The sequence below is a fragment of the Frieseomelitta varia genome, unplaced genomic scaffold, assembly GCF_011392965.1.
Source record: "Frieseomelitta varia isolate USP_RPSP 00005682 unplaced genomic scaffold, Fvar_1.2 scaffold_520, whole genome shotgun sequence".
NCBI classification, from domain to species: domain Eukaryota; kingdom Metazoa; phylum Arthropoda; class Insecta; order Hymenoptera; family Apidae; genus Frieseomelitta; species Frieseomelitta varia.
The window spans coordinates 238,255-258,168 of record NW_025110280.1 but is presented as its reverse complement, the minus strand read 5'-3'; the positions used below and the strand labels follow the sequence as shown (position 1 = coordinate 258,168).

The following is a 19,914-nucleotide window of genomic DNA, read 5'->3' as shown; positions in this document are numbered from 1 at the left end:
CGATTCTGCTCCACGAATGCCTGAAGAAGACGCCCTTATTTGATTTAAGAGTTCAAACGATTGTGGCTAGACCCGATCGTGTGTCTCAAAACTGATTTCATCAAACGCAAAAAAATTCCAATCAACATGATTGTTAGAGGTCACTCACATTGCAACTATTTTGTTCACTTACACCCTAAGCTCATTTCAATGGGAAGAGAATGAACGATACTTGCGTTGGTGGCCATGACGATCCAAAAATGATTAGGCAAAAATCGTGAAACTTCCTTCAGATGATCCTTAAACAATTATATGACGCTAATTAATCATTTTCATAAAAAGACTCCCCCGGCTATTGAAACATCATGAACATACTGCAAACTTCTAAATCATACAAAATAGCCTCTTATGTTCAAACACAAGTATCACAAACATACCTAGGAAAATTTCTTGTTCTCTGTCTTTTTGGACGGAGCACTCTAAACTCTAGATATTAAAAATATATCTCCCTTCATCGCGATTAACAAAATAGATTATCGGGCAATAATAATAAAGGATGCTACATGCATGATTGTTCCAAACAATCATTATAATTTAATCTATGTTATCACAAGTTACTTATGATGATATAGCGTAATTATTAAGCGAAGTGCTTTATACAACAGGCACGATACATTCATGAAAGGCATTTTAACAAAAATTCTCATTAAATGCTAATTTTACGAAAAGTTTAATTATTTTTATGCATTTTGATGGAGGACTGGATATAGTGTACACACGAAGAATTCGCTCGAAATCTCGAAACGTCAGTGTACGTCACTGGTGATGCAAACGAGCGATACAACAAATGGAAAATCCGTTTTGCACGTGGATATTTGCCGACGAGAGAAGTAGGGGAGACGATTTTCGGCTCGGCGAATTGCGGGGGGTCTTGTCGCTGGCCGATCGTACAAGCGCATGACAATATTTAAAGCGACGCAACTATGGATCGCGCGAACGTTTTCCATCGGCACTATAGAGGGTAACACTCAAGATTCTGCCTGGTTTTTCAACCGACAGTCTTTGCTTCGGTGTTTGAGAAGAAAGAAGATACCCGTATTTCCAGCCGTACTGCATATAATCGCTATGGTTAATCAGATCGCTTCCTTCTCCTATCAAGTGGGTAAGTGTTCTCCAGAATTTATCTGATTTCGTTTCCTAATGAGCGATTTTTATTATTATTATCATTATGTTTTATTGCTATTCTAATAATTCAAGAAGATGTAACAACCGACGTGGTAATTTCTAATCTTATTTTGCTTTTATTTTTTTAATAGTGTTACACCGGCGATTTCTTTCTGATGTATGTAGCACGATTTTTGAGAGAGTGTAAGTGATGTAGTAATTGATGATTTCTTTGTTTTTATTTTTTAATATCGCAAGATATTCAGAGCATCATTTGTCGTACTTGTTAGAACGAAATATATATAATATATTTTCTTCAAGATGGTTTTCGGAAGGATATTTTAATAAGTTATGAATGTGAGATTGATTGAAAAAGGGTGTAATAGATATAGTAATGAATTATGATTCGTTTAATCTTCGGCTTCTTTTCTACATAATCATGGCAGTGTTTATTATTAAAATTATTTTATATAAAAAAAGAAATTATCACATGCGAGGTCGAACACTTACGATTCAAAATAGTTTGAAATAAATAATGTATGAAACGCGTGTGTATTAAAAATAACTTAAAAAAATTAATTTATTTTTCTCATTCTTTTCTTTTAATGTATAATATTGGTTGTAATATTTTAAGCATCAGATTTCGATCAAATCTGAAAAGTCATTTATCGAATCATTTTATCGGAACGGCTCCAATGAACCCGCAATGATAGAAAATATCAAAATCAAAATCTGATGAAAATTTACTTTACAAATTTTATATAATATTTTTACTTCTGCTAATATTTGGTTAAGACAATTTATAGCGTTGTCATAACAGACTATTAAAACAGACTGCTGAATATAAATAATTCATTCCACGTTGATGGAACTAACATAATGAGATTCTAAAATAAAGCGTTAAGTAGGGTTACCGATTGATATAACTGCAGTTAGGAACATACGCATTCCTCAAGCATCTGCTTGTCAGTTTTTTCAAATTAATTTTTATTATCCTTAACAGTCCAACGATGAATCATAAAACCGAATAAATTCTTATAATTCATAACACATCTCTAAGTACATGTTATGGCCACCGAAAATTGTACAATTATTGATTGATTTTACGATACAGTTCATCGTTGACTATTCCAGGAACTATATTTATGCAAATTGCATTTTTATGAATACAAACAATCAAATAAATCATATCTTTCTTAGCATCTATTTTTATAAAAATTATTCTTTCGTTCGATTTTGAGGGTAATTGGGTATTTTTTCAACTCTTTTCATAATTGGACCTAACAGACTTACTTATTTCATGTTAAAATATCCTTTTTCAATGAGGTGGCATTAAAACAGGATCATTTTGACTGACCTGATTTACTTATAACATTTGAAATTGCACGAAACATGTCTCGTGTGAACGATCGAAAATGTTGTGTCTCAGCAAATTTGCACAATTAATGATAAATAAAAAAATGTGCGTGAAAGCATCGTATCTTCCTGCGTTATTATATCTTCTTGTGCATTGTTACTGAACCGCAAAATGATAATTTAAAGTTGAAACAATTCTAATCGTAAAATTGAATTCCAATAAAATATTATATTTTAAATTTATCGTATGGTGTGTGGCTTGGTTACCAACGTCATTGATCAACTATGTTTTCTTACGTCAAGGTTGATAAAAACGGTATTGTTGATAAAAAAGAAAAGACGCACAATTAAATGTCACATTTTGACCATGAAGATGTTATTAAAATTGTGCAATCTTATTAATTATCGCACGTTATACTGTACACTAAGGCTATTTTAAAAGTTCATTATACAACGTGAGGAAACAACTGTTGTCAACAATCCGAAATTAGCAAACCTTCACATATACCTTCGCAAATAAAATTTCACAGTAAATTTTTAATTTATTTTTACATACAAACACATATATGCAGATTGTACTACTCTTTCTTCTGTTACCATTTTTCCTAAGAAATTAAGTTTTCAGATTGCTTTCAATTTGGCATTAATCACAGTTCTCTCCAGAAAGTGACTTTTTTTTACTAACAATTATAAGTTTTAAGACACTTTGTAACATAAATTAATAAATAATAACTCTGTGCACCTATTCAAGACAAATTAATTTGACATTTATTCGTATTTTAAAAAATATTTATGAATATGTTGCTGCATAGTGGAATTATCGAATGAAACGACATCAGGATAATTATTGTCAAAATTACAATAATTACTTCCTCCTATTTTTGTTGACGTAATTTCCATCCAAATTTGCTGTATGTTCGTGTGTTAAAACATACGGACAACCGATCTGCAGACATTTGTCATTCGAACGTGCAACAAGTATATAATAGACGAAATGTTAGAATACAATTGTTTCTTTTCATTAGCATCTTATCTGCATTTATGTCAGCGATCGAATAATTCAATTTTCAAGCTGACTGATTCTAAAAGCGACATGTCACACATAATTAATATCGATTAATTTTTCGAGTCTCAACAAATGAAAATATTGTATAATTCGCACATTTTCTAATTAAATTCAACAAGTTCGATTTGCATAAATGAAAATGCAAAGAGCCTATAATTAGATAATAGGTATTGAATAATTATATTGATAAATTGTCGAATTGATCGTAATATCGACTAGTTAGTGTCACATGTTTAAGTGGCTTGTGTCGCTCTTTAATTACCATTCAATTTTTAACATTTAACATTTTTACGCTTATGAATAATTCATTATTGCGCATTGAAAAGTTTACTTCCAATTGATCTTTGGCATTAATAGAGAAGAAACAAATGCTTTTATTTAAGAAGATATAATCTTCTAAGAATGACATAATTTATAATCTAAGAAAAGACATGCAAAATTCTCAACGCCACAGATGCATAATTATTTATTTCATTTAAAATTTCTTATTAACGAGTTCCTACAGTAATTCTTTCTCGTTCAGAGTTCAAAAATTTCTACGAATTTTTAAGAAACAAGAATCCGCTGTGTTAAATTTGCAAAGTAACATTCCCTGCCTAAAATTCTCATTGAAACATCGGTGCTCGATTTATTAGCAGTACTGCTAATATTTATAATAGAAATTTCGAATCGAAATCCCTCGGGATCTCCTAAGAATAATTGTGGTTTCTCTTAAACCTTTTCGCCACTAGTGGCTTCTCAACGAAATAATGTTGTTTATTAATGAACTTGAGTTTACGATAAAGACACTCGTGCATGTTCTCGGAGACGATTGTGAGCGATCGAAGTCACTGTATCCACGAGATGCGCAACGTAACTTATCATCGTCATCAGCTCGAACAATTAGGGAATCTTCTGGTACGAAGATGTTCACGTAGAGCTTTCGTACGACAAGCAGGAGGCGCAGATGTGTCTTCGACTTGTCGTGGGGTCTCTGAAGAATGGAAAAGCACGAGCGGAGCTTATTGCCAGACGAATGGAAAAGCACGGGCGATCGTGGCACAACGACCAACGCCCAAATTTAACATTCTCAAGATTTAAAGAGATCGTGCATTTTTTTTTTTTTTTCTTTCATCTCATCAACGTCTAGTTAATCATTTTTCTAGTCGCGCAGAGTCGACACTTGTAAATTAAGAAGTTTAGTCAAATGTCGTGATCAACCACTTTGCAGTATGCAAATCAAATATTTAAAGAAATTTAACGATAATAGCGTTCGTTAATTATTTAACGAAAACTGATGTAGTCTCGCTCTAAACAGAGCTGTTGTTCTACCTGATTCTATTTGGCTCGTTTCCCAAGCGCGAGATCTTACAATTATTTTGGACAGTCAGCTAGCAACTCGCTATATTTATTATAGGCGGAACTGCGGCGGAGCATGATTTGATTTGATTCACGTGCTTGTTGTCCAGAAAAATTTGAAAACGTGACTCGTCTACGTCACGACGAAATAATTCTGTCATTATCTCAAATTGTATAAGATTGACTCGTTTTATTTATCTATGTGGAACACGAAAGTCAATAAATCCTAAAGCATCTCTTAAATACCTATCAAATAATTTGATACATTAACTTAACATACACACACGCGCGCACACATACACGTTATCGTATTCAGTCTAATCTAGCGCTATTCTAACTAAAGTTCTGTCGACGACTCTCGTAAAGACAAATTTAATGGACTTCACTTACTGTGCATTTATCATCAATTGCTGGTGTCACTATCTTGATTGTGCTAATAGTAATTAAACACGACCCGGTAGAATGTCAAGAATTCTGTTTGCTGGTGGTCCGCTTTGTGTGCGACAAACACAATACAGACAATTTGACAGATGTGCATACATTTTTTGTCTTCGAATCGAACAGCTTGATTAAAAAATGATGCAACAAATGCATTTTGTTTTCTCGACAATAGGTAGAAAAAGCTGCTAGAAATAAAAGGAATTTATGTCTATCGAGAGCGTTCTGTTTTCTGAAGCCTGCAAGCTTCAGTAAATATCTCAAGTAAATGAAATTTTTAGGCAAAGTGAATGGCAAGATCATATCCTCTTCACGTAGCAGTAAATCATCGGTTTGTGAAAATAACATTTTTGCGAAAATAATGCTCGTCGCGGCGGGAAATGTACCACGTTCTCGATTTATTTTAAAAGATATGTCCGTTGTAACGAATTTATGGATACGTTCTAAATCTAGAACTTTTAGTAAACTCTACATATTTAACGACAAACTTTGTAATGCAAGCATTGTGCAATTGTTTACTGTATCATATGATTATTAGTCACTGAGTTAAGAAAGTTCAAATCAAATAAAAAAAAAAAAGAAGCACAAAAAATACGGAACAATCACTTGAATCTTACTCAAATCACGTTTTTCTTTCTTTTCAGAGAACAACGGAGGCAAGGAGGGCACCGCAGATTTCGAGAAAGCCATCAAGCTATGCGGTGAGAATTATCACTCGTTAAATAACGATACATTGATTGACATTATCAATCTCGGAATTTACGACGAATTCATTTCCTTTTTGCGAGAACATGCAGTGTTGATTTTTCAAATTTTTAGTATGTACATATGTACATATGTACACCTGTATGTACTCGTGGCTGATAACGCGAGTATATAGAGTGATATATAATGTCACCTTGTCAACAATGAGCATTTAACATGATATGCATGTAACGTCACGCCGTCAACAATGTGCATATGATTAATTGATCAATGATTAATTTAATTTACGATTTTTAGGCTATGGAAAGTTCCACTATGGTTTCTTGCTACTCTGCGGTGCAATGTTCATTTGCGTTGGCTTTCAGAACGGGATAAACGCGTACATTTTACCATCCGCCGAATGTGACCTCGGCCTGACATCCGAACAGAAGGGTCTTCTGAACGTCGCCTTCCTCTTAGGTATCGAAACGATTATATATACTTTTACTGCTTCGAGAGTATACACGTTTACAACTTTCAGACTTACCATAGAGTCGCAACTTCCTCCATATCCAACAATTTTCTTCTCACTTTTTTTCAATCGAATATACGAAGATTAGTTGAGGATTTTTCTACTCGGTATATACAGAATGATGCAGCGATGATTCAGAAACTTTAAAGCTTGAAATTGAAATGTTCGATTTAGGTACTTAATTTATTTGCAAATGATTCGTCTCTCTTTAACAAAGAGTTAAATAAAACTGGGAGGCAAAGTAATCACATTTTTTCTCATTTAATATTTTATTCAGTTGCATTCATTCCAAATACAGAAGAAAGATTTAGATTATATTTTAAAAGTATAAAAGATACTGCCTACGACGTCTCAACTACAGACATGTTCGATTTTACACAGTATATACAGAATGATGCAGCAAATATTCAGAAAATTTAAAGCTGTTGAATTTAGGTGCTTAATTTATTTGCAAATGATTCGTTTTTTTTTTTTAACAAAGAGTTAAATAAAACTGGGAGGCAAAGTAATCATTTTGTTTCTCATTTAACATTTTATCCATTTGCGTTTATTCCAAATAAAGAAAAAAGATTCAGATTATATTTTTAAAAGCATAAAAGACACTGACTACGACGTCTCAACTATAGACATGTTCGATAGCACTTATTTCATTAGGAAAGTTGGAGAGCAGTTTTTTATATCACATCCCACTCGTAGCTTCTGCGACTCTAAAGCCGATCTCCTTCTCACAATTGGATATAACATTTGTCGAAGACAGGAATTGCTATAGTTTTAAAGTTCCAACTATTTAGAAAATGCGAAATTTGAATTTTCATGGTAATTAATTATATACTTTCGTGATTTTCTAACAGTCATTCTCAAGTCTTTCTCAAAAGAAAACTAGATGTTTAGTGGTACTTATTTAATATTTAATTCAACACTTATCGCAATGTTTTCATTCATTCAGGAGGAGTTATAAGTTCCCTTTTCTGGGGAGTGCTCGCCGATGCCTACGGAAGGAAACATATTCTTCTCTTCACTCTGTTGAGTGACAGTATTTTATCAATCGGAGGAAGTTTCTCTCAAAGTTTCAAGGTGTTGTTAATTTTCAGAGCGCTCAGTGGATTCTTGTAAGTGTATTACACAAATTCTACGAAAATCCATAAAACGTGATGATACACATGTACTTATAAAACGATGTAACATTATATGTTTTTAATAATATTATTTAATTATCCTTCGATTTTAGCATTGGTGCTCCTGGTTCTCTAATCTACACGTATCTCGGCGAATTTCACGCGGCGAAACAAAAATTAAAAGCTCTTTGCTACATTGGATTCTTCTGGACCGTATCATGGTTAATATTGCCTGGTAAGTTTAACTGTTTCGTTAATTTAACTTCAATACATTCAACTCAATTCATGGTTCATCCCCTTTCAAAAGAGTTCGACGTTTCCTGACTAAGTGTTGCGCATTCTTGTTCGCCAGGTTTGGCTTGGATCATCACACCATTGCCAATATCCCTTCAATTCAACGGCATGTTGTACAATTCTTGGCGACTCTTTTTGGCTGTTATTGGAGTGCCAACGTTGATAGTAACTCTGATCACGTCCAGATATCCCGAGAGTCCGAAATTCTTGGCCTCCCAAGGGAAAACGGACGAGGCGCTGGCGATTTTGCGAAAAATCTACGCAACGAACACCGGTCGCAACGAGGACGAATATCCGGTAAGCATCGACACGAAATTATTATATTTATCATAAGATTATATTTCCTACTAAAAAAGTACAATCAGAAACTGCACCATTAAATTTACCAAAAAGAGAAGAAAAAAAGAAAATTAATTATCTTATTTGATTCAAGACAACATCATGGTATATAAATATACCAAGTATATTTTTACCAAAATTGTTTTTAACTTTCCATCTCGCTATCGAACTGGGAAACGTGACGAGAATACTCGCGGCCGCTAATGACACATCGCGCTTGCCACGTGTGTTTCAGGTAAAAGTCTTGCTATCCGACGACATGATGAATATTAATAACCGTAACAGATCCTTCTCTGCGTCCACAGTGCTGATGGAATTACTGAAAAATATTTGGCAGCAGGTGCGTTTGCTTGCGTCACTGCCACTTTTGAAATACGCGCTCCTCAGTTGGACCATTTACTTTGCGAACATGTTCGGGTACGTTTCACAAATCATACTGCGAGGCACAATCGTCGGTCAGCTTTTGTTAAATTTCCGATTTGATCAGACTTGACCAAGTCCAATTGCAAATGCATTGTCTCGCAGGTATTACGGGTTCGGTTTATGGCTGCCAGAGCTGTTCAATCGTTTCGAGAACTACCACAACCTGTACCCGAATCGAACGGTAACCGTTTGCAAGTTAATCCGAGAGCACGATCTACAAGCTGCTGTCACGCCGGCGCAAGATCTTCCAGTCAACTCGACCAACATTTTAATTAACTCGACGAGCGTCGTTTGTTCCTCCAACTTGGACGAGATGGTGTTCGTCAATTCGCTGACGATCAACGCGTTTTGTTTACTGGGCAATCTCGCGTCTGGTTACTTGGCAAACCGTGTTGGCCGACGAACGATTCCAGGTACGACCTTCGAGTATTTAGATTGGAAAAGCAGATCGCTCGTGTCTTCGAAGTTTCGAATCTTCTTCCAATCCTTTTTCTTTCTTTTTTTTTTTTTTTTTGAAGATCCGAACAAGGAAAATCCGCTTCTGTCTCAGTGTTTCAATTTCTGTTTCAGTGACAACCATGCTGTTGGCCGGAATCTTTGGCTTCGTGATATATTTCGTCAACTCCTCCATGCAGATTCTCATAGTGAGCTGCATGTTCTCGCTGATGATCGTCACGGCGAATTTCGTCATCAGCTGCGTCGTGGTCGACATATTCCCAACGAACGTGGGCGCCGTCGCGATCTGCATGATGACCTGTTTCGGTAGAATCGGCGCGATCGCCAGCAACCTGGCCTTTGGGATGTTGCTCGACATCAGTTGCGAGGTGCCGATCTTTCTGGTCGGCGGTATAGTCATCTGTGAGTGAACGATCAGTACTCTTTCGACCGATCCAATCACGCCGCTCCTTTCAATAATATTCGATAATGTTCGTTTTTCAGTCGGAGGGTTTCTAGCGTTGATTCTTCCAGAGAGAAAAGGTTGAACACTTCCCGGTGCGAGATCAAGATACAATACGCTTATTGCGACGTGTGACGTTCGATTCGCTCCAATACATTCCATAACGCGATTGCATCGTCGATATTTTTGTGAAATATCAAAATTCGTGAACGATTTGCCAGATGTTCCGCAAGTCATTGTAACGGTATGCGTGTTCTGTGTGTGCACGAGTGAAGTGTGTCGTGATCATCATGTAAATACGAAAAATCTGCTGAACGAGTGAAACGAAAGATGTATTATAGAATAAGAACGAAAAAGACCATGATATTTTCGAAACGAAATTCTCATTTTTTGTCTCAACCTTCGTTCGCCACACCTCTTTTTCTTCTTCTTCTTTTTACTATTGTTTAGAATTTTATTTCTATCAGGTCACTTCGTCGTTGCTGGTTGATCGGCGGTGAGGATGGTAAAGTGTATGTAAATAATTGAAGTCACGTTAAAAATTTGCAGCTTCGTATATTTCTTTCTTTCGTAAAAATGAATAGGCGAGAACTCCGTTGCAGTTCTGTATACATAATCATCGCCGTAAGTATTCAAGTTATTCTGCCCATTATCGAGTACAGTTATATTGAAAATAGCGTTTACGAGCGTGATCTCACGGAGAGATGACTAATAATATCATATGATTTTTCTTTACAATGTCGCGCTCTTATCCAATATTCTTATTAGTCTTTGTTACACCTACTAATTTATAGTTCTCGTTACAGACCGTTAATAATAGTAATGTTAACATTGCTGGTATCGTTGTTGGCGCCATCGTACGTCTACACCGAAAGTGTCTCCAAATTAAGTGGAATACAAATCGAAAGGAAGTGATTTCTCATAAGCAAGTATAAAATTTCATTTCGTACAAGTACTTTTTGCAAAGACCAATGCGAACATCTCAATGTTACGAATGTAACGAAATAAATTTTTATCTTAACTTGTATATACTTATTTTCCTATTGGATTTGTTAATTGTCGATAATTCTAGATTGGTAGAAGAAATCACCACATTTTTTTATGTAGACAGATTACGTAGAACACTGTTTTATACATTTATCGCTGTGTAGATGTCCAAGATACACAATATTTGTTGTATATACAATATGTATACCGCTTTAATGGTTCTTCCATCGATCAAGGGAAAGTTGTAAAATGTACACAATTTCGTGATCAAAGAGCTACGATTTATTAAAAACACTTTGTATTCTCAATTCTATTGAAAGATTTCGGAGACATTGTAACTGTTCGTCTGCAAAAGTATAATAATTGGAGTGAAAGGTACGATCATTTGTCGAGAAATTTTTCAACTCAAATTTCGCCAAATTTTAATTCACACAGATGAAAATTGAAAATACAACATTTTGTAACTTACTCCCCTCGATCTAGCCACTCAAGCGAAGAACTCGGCCAACCGACCTTTTCATCCACGGTCAGTTAGAGATTTTCAAGAAAAGTTCATTGAAAATAACATTAATAATATATTACCAAAGTGTGAGATATCTAATATCATTTGTCTATGACGATGAGCTTGCTGTGTAATTCTAAAACAATATTTCGCGTTATCTTTAACAATTTGTTAAATACCTTTTTTCTTTTTATACAGACAACAAATACATATATACATAATGCTTTTTACATCGGAGCGTTAGAAGACGGTATTGAATTAGTAAAAACCTTGGAGCATTTACAAAAATTTTGTATCGAGATGCTTTTGAACAACCCTGGTTCGAATTGTTCAAATCCGCGAGTCAAGATGTATTCACCATTCAAGATTTTCTCCTTTCTACTAAACGATGTTAGTCGATTATTTGGACCTATTGTTACTTCTTTATTTACATCGTTTATGACACACTTTACCTAGATTATAATGTAATCATCGCAATGAGATTCGAGAAGCAACGAATTTTCGATAAAGCAGAGCAAAATTATTTGCAGAAATAATCTCTTCTATCCCATCGAATGCATGTTCATTCTCGTCGTGAAACTGACTTTAAGCTCTTAATTTTTTGTACATCGTCTAATTTAAATTAACTTCCCTTAGCAAATGTTAACTTCAACACTGTACCACAGGAAAATTGTTTGCAACTGTTAATCTAAAAAGCGAATATTTATTAATTCGTTTTCACAACCCATAATGCTTTTGCAACACTATAAAATACGATTTTATACAAAGCACTTTTGGGTATACGTTTATGTACAAACATGTTATATTAATAAATTTACGAATAACAAAGAAAACCTTTGTTCGTAAATAAAGGAAAGGAAATAAATCGGAAAAATCATTAAGTTATATTCGCATGTAATAACCTTTCACACATTTGGATCACTGGTTTAATCAATTTTGCTGTTAATTTTCCTATCGTGTATATTGTTGTTCTCATCGATTAATAATTTTGATCGTTTAGAAATTTACAAAATCAGTAAACCTTAATAGGTACTTATAAAGCGAGATGTACATATTCTCAAAATTATTGTACACTGACTAGAAAACATGCTATTGTGTATGTATTGCTAGTGTAAAGTCAATTCTTTAAACCCTGAAAATTTATTAAAACAAGCTATTTCTATTTTACTTTACTCGACAAACTGTGTCTTCTCTGTGCAACAGACTAGCTCAGAAATTTTTTTCTTCTTTTTTTTTTTGACGTTTTCGATGTTTCTTTAACCGATGAGTAGAGATAATTTTATTGAATGGAAATTTTGCGTTATTCTGACAATGATGATACAATTATGTAGTTACTTTTTTTTCTTCCAAAATGAAACTCTTTTTGTATAAGGCACTAGAATTATTATACGATTGGCTTTCTCGTGAAAAGAAAGAGCACAAATTTATCATTAATACTACGTGTTGATAACTTATATACACACTGTTTAAAAGGATTAGAAAATTATGTTTTAAAAATTTTAAGAAATTGTGCTATGTATTACTTATTAAATTAAACAGTTTAATAACTGTTGTACATATATCATATCGTATGTATATTTTTGTTTTCAACTCAAATAATTTTTAAAGAACTGAGAATATTATTCGTCAATCATTTCAAACAGTGTGACGAATTAAAAAATCCTGTCCTTTAGAAATCATTCAAAAAGTATCATTATCAAACTTCTTTCAACCTTGACGAAAATTCTATCAGATGAGTTACCTATAAATCTCGACGAAATCGTATTAGATGGTCATATTTTAAAATTTACTTAATATGATTCTTTGCTTTACGTTCGAACACATTCACTTTGCTCAATCCTCAGCGCGACTTTTATCGTTTTCTGCATAAGCGGGAAGACAAAGAACGAGTACTTTGCCTTGCGTGAAAAATTATTCGCGAAGCAAAGAGTGAACAACGACAATCGTACGATTACTCTTGGATTTTGCAAGATCGTTGACAAGGGGACAAGAGATGCTTTTTAATAATCGTTTGCACTACGCGTGCACTACGTTGTTAATCGTCTCTCTAAACGGCTAGAAAGGCACTATGTTTCACAGACAATTCCTACGGAGAAACGAACAATTTCCACCCTCTTGAAAATACAGATAATATATTTGAAAATCCTGGTACAACTGAAAACAGGATAATCTTGCCGTTTCCTTGTCCAAAATTAACTTCATTAGGAAATTGTCTCGGACAAAATACTTTTATACTCAGATAATTAGTACAATGGTTGTGAAATAATAAAATCTTAAGCGATGTTTTATAGTAAATTCAAGTTTTAAGTAACAATTTTAAGTAAATTTTAGCGTTAAGGAAGAATTTTGAAATGAAGAAGTAAAAATTTACTTTAAATTCAATCTGTTTCTTTCCCTTCCGGTTCAGTTTATCCCATTTTCCCGCTGCACCATGATTTTTGGCCCACTCTGCAGGTATATATATCTTCAAGAAGCGTTATATGCTACAATTGTACTTGCAACTACCTTGTGAAGTATATATATATATATCTTCATTTTCCTTTTCGATCGATTGCTGCAGTATTATTATTCGAATACTGCAGAACATTTCAATGTATCGACCATTTAATCGAAATATCAAAAATTTCCTTCGAGCAGGGGATAAAGTGGTCAAATACGAGTAGCATGGCAGTTAATGCTGAAATTTTATACTTCTACGTGGTTCGCATTGAAACGCGTTACTTTGTTAATTAAATATTCGTAAGATCCGTATATTGCTTTACGTTGACTACAAAGCTACGAGGAACCTCACACGTTTTGCACAGAATTCGAAAACAATCGATTGGAGCTTCTGAGTAATAGATATTTTGATCTCGGTACGTACGAGTTTTTATTTTATTTAAAGGCCACGTGTACGAAACTTTTGAAATAAACAATAGGTACGATTCACCTTAAAAGAAATTTCCTATCTGTTTGCCGAGAAATATTTTGCATAAGAACGAATTGAAATGAAAAGATGCAACAGGTAGCATCGCCAATACAACAGTAAATAAAACATATAATAATTTATAAATTTAGAAATTAAATATTAATTATTATTAACATCAATAGTACACGCTTGACATAATAATTAAACAATTAACTTAAACATTTTGAAAAAAGAACTTAAACAATTAATTTCGAAAAGTGCTTTCGCTCATACTCCATTGACGAGTAAGCACTATTTAATTTTCTTCAACAAATATAATACAAAACCGTGTAATAAATGAAACATATTTATGATAATTATATACACAAGTTTTTAGCCAATATTTTTATCAGAGGTGTTTGAATTACTTGAAATATATTTCGAATTGTTTTAAATCACGTGACACAAGTCCGCCATTTTTAAACGAAAACGAACTAACCAATAATACGGTTGACGTGAAAACGAACGACAGAAAGATAATAGAACAATTTGCATGTTAAACTATACTATAAAATAGATACGCGTGAGACACGCGTGTGCCCTCAACATTTCATAAGAATACTTACGAAATTAGTGGCCGAAACGCCATTCGTCGGGTACTACCGATGATAGATGACCAAAACACAATTTCCGAAGCACTGACACTAACTGTATCATATTTATCGCGCAAGTGTATGATCAGTTCCGCGAAAATGGATGCGAAAAAGAGTTGTTAAATATAGAATGAATTGAAGACAGAACGAACGTCATATGACGGAAAGAGAAGGAATGAACAAACGAAAGAAAGATTGCTCGTGGAGCAATTGTCGTTCAAAAACAACCCTCGCGTCGCGACGTACCATACGGAACTGTCAAAATATTCCAACTTCGTTCGCTCTAGAGGTCGCTCACCTCACTTACGTTTCAAAAACATCATATATGCTCTCGCCATTATTCTCGTTGTTAAATTAATCAATTTAAGAAATACATTTAAACACGGCTTGGCTGGTCTTTTATCGACGTTAATTTATAACAAATTTATAATAAACAATTACAATATATATATCGTAGCAATAAGTACGAAATGCTTTTAACGAACGATCGATCGATTTTTTTTCGTTCAATAAATCAAGATGTAGGTATCAAAGGATGCTATTTTTTTTTTGTTTTTTTCTGTCTCTCTATTTTATATACAAACTAATCGTTTGATTTATTCCGAAAAGAATACGAATAAATATTTCGTCCGTCAAATTGTATTCTCTCTTTAAACGATCGTCACCCAATTTATACAATTACGACCGGGTCTAGCAAAAATTTTAATTTACACACATTCAGTTACAAAATATCGTTAAGTACACCGTGAACTATACATTCTTTTCTGCGCCTGCTGGTATTATAATCAACGAGCAGAAACGAGCAAATCGTTCGTCGCTTGTTCGTAACACGTGAAGAAATTTCCAAACTCCGAAAAGGAGTTATAACACGTAGGATGCCTGTTCCTCTGATTTGCGAAATGGGGGTTATATAATTGACAAAATAAGTAAACTTACTTTTAATCGAATCTTTACGAAAGAAAATAAAATATTTATACAAATTATATGGATCGCCGTTTGTTGCGCTCCGCGTTTACCTGAACGTCGTTCCGAAAAATCGCTTTCAGACTGACCGCACGCGTTTGGTTCAATTCCAGCGATGAGCCAACCTCGACTGTGTAACAGCAAGTTAGAGCCGTGACAAAAAAAGACTATAAAAAGCAACGTAGCTGTCGTCCGAGATGAGACGACTTTTCGAAAAAAAAAAAAAAAGAAAAAAAATTATTCCTTCTTGTCTCGTTACAATTTTCATCGACGATTCTTAGGCCTATACACGGATAGGATTATACACACAGCGTATCAAGAATACATCTCCATAATTCGTTTGGTCGTTTTGAAAATTTTCACCCGAGACTAACATTTTGTTTGTTCAACGACGTCACAAACGTCAGTGTATGTATTCTTAAGAGTGCCAAATTTCGAATCTCACATACAGGCCAGAGAATCACTCCGTTATAGCTAACTACGTATATAAACATTTCTGTATACATATTAATGTGTAACATTTAAACGACAATATATCCTTCGGCGTGTCACGCGGGCATCGTGCATGCGTCCGCTTTTATGCCGATAAAAACGGCTGTTACGAAAAGAAAAATGTAACTAACGGCTGGAGAAAAAGAAAACTACTACTCGATCAGTCGATTGTGTTTTACAGATGCTTGTGTTGCGTATGAATGAATACGTATGACTGGTGGTACATGTTAAATCGTATGCACGTACATAACATCATCGTCCCGAACTCTTCACACATTCTTTCTTTCTTCTTTTTTTTTTACAGTCGTGTGTTCGATTTTTTTGTTACGCGCAAATCTGTTTACTCTGCATTACACACGCGTTCTCTTCTTCTCTACACGCTGTATACGCGCATTCGAATTTGGAGGTGGATCTTAATGAAGACTTTCTCGCGATAAAATTCGTAAAACGTCACTCACTTACGCTAATTTCTCGTTATCTCTCAAAACTGTACAAAATTAACTGAGAAAACAGTACTTTCCTTTTTAATATATAAATTTAACATTTCCTCTATGATTCGAGTCTATGAACTATTGTTTTATTAAGCATATTGTTTTGTGTCTCTCTCTCTCTGCGTACATGTACATATTTTAACAGATGGATTGCTTTTTCTTTTTCTTTCGTTTATCGTCGGTGCTTCGTAAACGCGTCCGAGAAAAAAAAAGAGGGAAGGACAAAAGAGACCTGGTTCGAACTTTTATCACAGTATCGTATTACTGTAGTACGAAGCTCTCGGGCATTTTGGTGCGAAACGTAGCTCTGGCACGCGGAGTTCTCTCATGCTTTCCTTAGATACACGCACACACACATTCGTTCTATCACTCGTCCATTGCACCACGAAGGAAGCTGGGAAGGCACAGTGTATGTACATATATGCATGTACAGCACCGAACTTTTTGATCGGAGACAACTACAGTAACTCGTGGTACACGATGTTTGGATGTCGATGAAACGTCATTATAAAATTATATACGCAGAAATACCGGCTTACAATGTATAAAATTAAGGAGAAAAATTGAGAAAAGATTTGTGAGATTCTTACAAAAATTATGTTTTCAATTATCGACTAGTTGGATGTTTGTCAAAATTCAATTAAACAGCCAATGAACTGACAAAGACATCTCCAAATCGAGAGGATTTTGATTATTTTTCAAGCTGACAAATCTTTCCTCGAGTTCGATTAAAATCAATGTAAAAGCAGGGGATTTACGCTAAAAATATTGTTACTTTAATCATAAAAATAAAAGAAGTCTTTTTTTGAAGGTAACGCTAAGTACTTTCCCTTTGATTCTGTTGGCAGTGTTCTCGTTTCTTGATAATTTAAATGGATTTCGAAAAAATCCATGCGATCAACGAGCTTTTCTTACTCTCAAACACCATTGACTAGACCTTATCGGAAGCCCAAGTTTTCTGCTTCCTTGCAGTACAATGATTAATCATAAACGAGGACATGGCCAGACAGTAAACGGACATAAAAACTTATACGATCAATACCATAAAAAAGAAATCGGCGCGTCAATTTTACTTTCGCACTTTCTGTGATTTCAGTTAATGTTGTTTATATTATGTTATTCTTAATGCAAGACACGTTAACACGTCAAGCTTAAAAAACGTTAAATACCACTGACTAGACCTAGCGGAGAACCTCCGCTTCATTTTTTATAAAATCTCATTTAACATTGTCAAGAAAGTACAATAGTATCATTGATCGATCAAGAAGGGCATTGCGATACAAAATGGTCGAGCTTTATAATAAATGATAATCGAATACCACGCGCAAACTGTGTTTCCTCCGTTCGCAGGCACAAGAATATAAAACGCTTCTGTCAAATGATTCTCATTTTTCCTCTGTTAATAAAACGACGCTGTTCCTGTATGTATGGCGGCGTACTTTGGTAAGACTGCTGGCGGCGATCCACGTCGTATGAGTATCCGTTGGCAGCCTTTGGGACGGAGCTTCGTCGTTGCTGCGTCAGTTTCACAGATCGGTCCTCTTCGGAGAACGACGAGGAGGAAGAAGAGGCGCAAACAGACGAGACTGTATACCTTTGCAACGAGTTGTAGGGATCACCTGCATGGTGCTAGGAGCACTTCGAGCCAGCATGGGCAAGAGGTGACTTCCTGTCTTGAGTACTTGGGTCCCCAGCCTTTGGCGAAGCTGATGCGGACGGAGTTGATATCGACAGGACCAGAGGCAAAGCCTGAAGTCTGATTACTCGTTCTGGTAGTACCACTGCCATATGGAAGCTGTAGAATTTTGGTATGGTCAAAGATATTCAGACAAAAGCCTGGAGGCACACGATAGACAAGTAGTGTTCTAGACTCCGGATCATCCAGAGTGGGTGAATTCACAAAAATTGGGCTCTCAGATCTGTTGTACGCCCATACACCATCTGCTTCTTGACTAAGCATCAAACCTGCAAGTAAATAATTGGTATCCTTTAGTTCCTACAAAATTCTTTTCAAGATCTTTCTCTGGAAGATCTTTTTATCACGATATACTAAATAACGAAACGAGGAAAACCTACCAAGACCAATTTTGCTTCTTGTTCTTTGGACAGCAGGTGGTGCAACGTGATTTTCAGCCAATGTTGCTAAGCAAAGACCATCGCCATCGTGGAGGGAATCGAAAACATTTACCGTTGAGGGTTCTACAGGGTAAAGACGACCTACTCTACCACCCAGTTCCCAATATGCTAATGTACACCATTCCTTTTGTCCTGTTTCATCTGTAACAGGCAAGACGAATTATTACAAATTATATATAATTACTACCATTATCGTGATTTCGAATAACTACCATATAAAATACCAAAAAAAAAAAAAACATAATGCGCCACTTCCAAATTTTATCCATTTTATAAGGATATACCAATCAAGCTGAAGAAGTCATAAATCGCAAAGCCGTAATCATTTTTTACATTACTGTGTATCTTATTCCCATATATATAAACATAATATTAAAACGATTTTACATTAAAAACAATGTAACATTGGCGACACGATATGCAAATCAAGCGCGTATGTATGTATGTATGTCGCCACACGTATATAGAGACAAATTTTAATAAACGATCGTTTCTCTTGTTAACTCCTCTTCACGAACCCGAAGGAACTTGTATCCAACGACTGGTAAGTTTGTTAATTGAAAGTTCTCGATAGCGTGGGCATCAAAGAATTTAATCTACCGTTTTTATGAAGAACTTCCACGAAACGCGATACACAGGCGTGCCACGGAACGAGATGAGATCTGTCATTAACGAGGAGTCTTTCTTTCTTTCTTTCTTGGTAAAAGTGTCCATTCGGCGAGAGGCTGCGGGCGTACGGGCGGTATCATAAAGGACTTGTCGCCGGAAAGTCCCACGTGTCTCGACGGCCGTCGTGGGGATGACGACGGCGCCAGATTCGAGAGTAGACAAGGAGAAAGGAAAAAGAATACGCTGCGGCGCAGAATGCCAGAAGTTACACATATTTATGGGAGAGGATACGATCGAGAGGAACTTTCGGCTCGTCAACTTTAAAATCGTCAGGACTTTTCTGCAAACGCAAATTCTTTTCATATAGATATATTTAAAATATAATATTTAAATAAAATATTACAGTATTCAAATAAAAGAATAAATCATAGTTTTTCTATGTATATATATATATTAGTACTTTAGTAGTATTGTATAGTACTTGGTTATATAGCAGTATAGTAATACAATATAGTAATATAATAGTTATATATATAGTTATACTATATTGTATTTTAATTATATTTAA

The 19,914-nt window shown here is 34.9% G+C and overlaps 2 protein-coding genes and 1 long non-coding RNA gene across 3 annotated transcripts; 1 reads left to right on the top strand and 2 right to left on the bottom strand.

The window, feature by feature from the left end:
* Positions 1-943: 943 nt before the first annotated feature.
* On the top strand, positions 944-9,997 carry LOC122533340 (synaptic vesicle glycoprotein 2B-like). Its single transcript, XM_043662960.1, has 10 exons — positions 944-1,141; positions 5,986-6,042; positions 6,344-6,505; positions 7,504-7,666; positions 7,786-7,907; positions 8,025-8,263; positions 8,541-8,722; positions 8,831-9,141; positions 9,299-9,586; positions 9,668-9,997. Exons 1-10 carry the CDS (start codon positions 1,105-1,107, stop codon positions 9,709-9,711), a joined length of 1,605 nt encoding a protein of 534 aa, XP_043518895.1. The 5' UTR covers positions 944-1,104; the 3' UTR covers positions 9,712-9,997.
* On the bottom strand, positions 3,518-5,270 carry LOC122533347. The gene is made up of 3 exons (XR_006307690.1): positions 5,260-5,270; positions 3,897-3,958; positions 3,518-3,581 (listed from the first exon to the last, which is right to left on the bottom strand). It is a non-coding gene; the product is annotated as an uncharacterized LOC122533347 (long non-coding RNA).
* Positions 9,998-15,578: 5,581 nt separating the features above from the next.
* Positions 15,579-18,958, bottom strand: LOC122533345 (mothers against decapentaplegic homolog 6-like). Its single transcript, XM_043662968.1, has 3 exons — positions 18,950-18,958; positions 18,678-18,878; positions 15,579-18,566 (listed from the first exon to the last, which is right to left on the bottom strand). Exon 3 carries the CDS (start codon positions 18,559-18,561, stop codon positions 18,217-18,219), a length of 345 nt encoding a protein of 114 aa, XP_043518903.1. The 5' UTR covers positions 18,562-18,566; positions 18,678-18,878; positions 18,950-18,958; the 3' UTR covers positions 15,579-18,216.
* Positions 18,959-19,914: the final 956 nt, after the last annotated feature.